At 41.8% G+C, this 1,561-nt stretch overlaps 1 protein-coding gene across 2 annotated transcripts in view; it reads right to left on the bottom strand.

Annotated features, from left to right (window-relative positions):
• Positions 1-1,561, bottom strand: part of fras1 (Fraser extracellular matrix complex subunit 1) — a 242,061-nt gene that overhangs the window by 9,497 nt on the left and 231,003 nt on the right. For both annotated transcript variants that reach the window (XM_032515432.1, XM_032515434.1), the window contains exons 60-61: positions 843-1,043; positions 535-722 (exon numbers count right to left, since the gene is read on the bottom strand). In XM_032515432.1, coding sequence (XP_032371323.1) covers positions 535-722; positions 843-1,043 — 389 coding nt within the window. The remainder of the gene's footprint in view (positions 1-534; positions 723-842; positions 1,044-1,561) is intronic.

The following is a 1,561-nucleotide window of genomic DNA, read 5'->3' as shown; positions in this document are numbered from 1 at the left end:
ATATATATATATATATATATATATATATATATATAGGAATAGGAATTCAACTTTCACATTAATTTCATTGATTTTATTTCAACAAATGAGTTGGGTAGAGACTGCATGCATCCTGAGGTATTAAAAGACATTTACCATAAAATCCCCCACCACATAATAGGGCATGTGAACATATCTGTACTCATTGTAAGTGTCTCTGGTTAAATGAATAAGAAATGCCAAAGCCTGTGAACAAACTCTTGAAGGAAAATTTTGCCCATGTTTCCTGTTGGAGTAACTGAATATGTAGTAGAGGAGAGAAGGGCTTTTACAGAGAGTGGAGCTGTTTCTGCTTTCTAGCATTAGGCCCTCTAAGTGCTTAATATATTTTAAGCTCTCAGCACAAGTTGAACTAGTTTGTCCCACTGCTCCTGTTTCACATCTTTATGTTTTTTGTATCAAAAAAAGAATAATTAGTTATGTCACTGTTTTTTCATTAGTTAGTTAGCTCATTTCAAAGCCCACTGAAAAAGCGAAATGTTCAACATTTCTTACAATAGGTGTGGCAGGGAGGATGAGGCTGCCTGAAGCCTCTTGATCCAGAATGGTCACTGTTGCTGTAGTGATCTCCCCAAGCACTGCCTCCACTGGGTCGTCAGGGCCAAGGACCAATGAGAAGGATTCGTGCCACTCCCTGTCTTCATTGGACAGAATCTCCACTTTGAATAGGATGTGGTCCACCCCTACAGAGTGAAGAAATTAGGGATATTAATGCCATATTTAATCTCAGTTTGAATCTGAGATTTCCAAAAAATAATCTCCCTTAAAAGATGTAATTTTTTCTGTGAGTCTTTAGCATTTACCAGGGGTGAATTTGAGCACTCGGCTATTGGGATTGTAGTCGACTCCAGACTGGGCCGATCCGTCTCGGGTGCTGCAGCGGATCTTGGAGGTCCGGTCCAGATCCCCGCCACGGATCACCTTGATGTTAAGCACTTCAATGCCATCGGGACCAGGAGGCTCTCTGACCTGATAGGACACCTGCTCAAACTCAATGGTGGGAGCTGGAGGCACAGAAGAGGATGAAAGATCCAAGAGCTGCCCTCTAGTGGTTGTACTGTTCATAATGATTTGGACATTAAATACACACACCCTGCATTCCAGTACCCATACTACATTAAGCTTTAGTATGTCAGAAAAAAATTTAGTATGTCCCATAACATAGCATCTCAAATGCAGTACATCCAAAAATACCAGGATGCCCCACTACATCGTATCGGATTTTGCAGTATGTAAGTCAGAACGCTTTTATATAGCCTGGGAAAACCTTGACGAACTTCGGGCAAATTTGAGATTTCCTGTGCAGGTCAGTCTGGCCAAGAGCCAATTTAAGCCAATTTCCAATTTTTTCAAATTAGAGAAAACAATCACAACCGCTGAGGGGGGCTTTACATAATGATGATAGCGCAGCAACGGCAATCAATTTTTTCTTCACATTCAACATGACGGCCACCGAAGCGCAGCAACCCGTTGATGCCGCTGTCGCTGCAACGTCACCTGGATCGTTGGTCTGATTGGTTGA

The sequence above is a fragment of the Etheostoma spectabile genome, chromosome 5 (genome assembly GCF_008692095.1).
Source record: "Etheostoma spectabile isolate EspeVRDwgs_2016 chromosome 5, UIUC_Espe_1.0, whole genome shotgun sequence".
NCBI classification, from domain to species: Eukaryota; Metazoa; Chordata; class Actinopteri; order Perciformes; family Percidae; genus Etheostoma; species Etheostoma spectabile.
The sequence above is the reverse complement of the archived record's forward strand: the minus strand, read 5'-3'. Positions and strand labels throughout refer to the sequence as shown.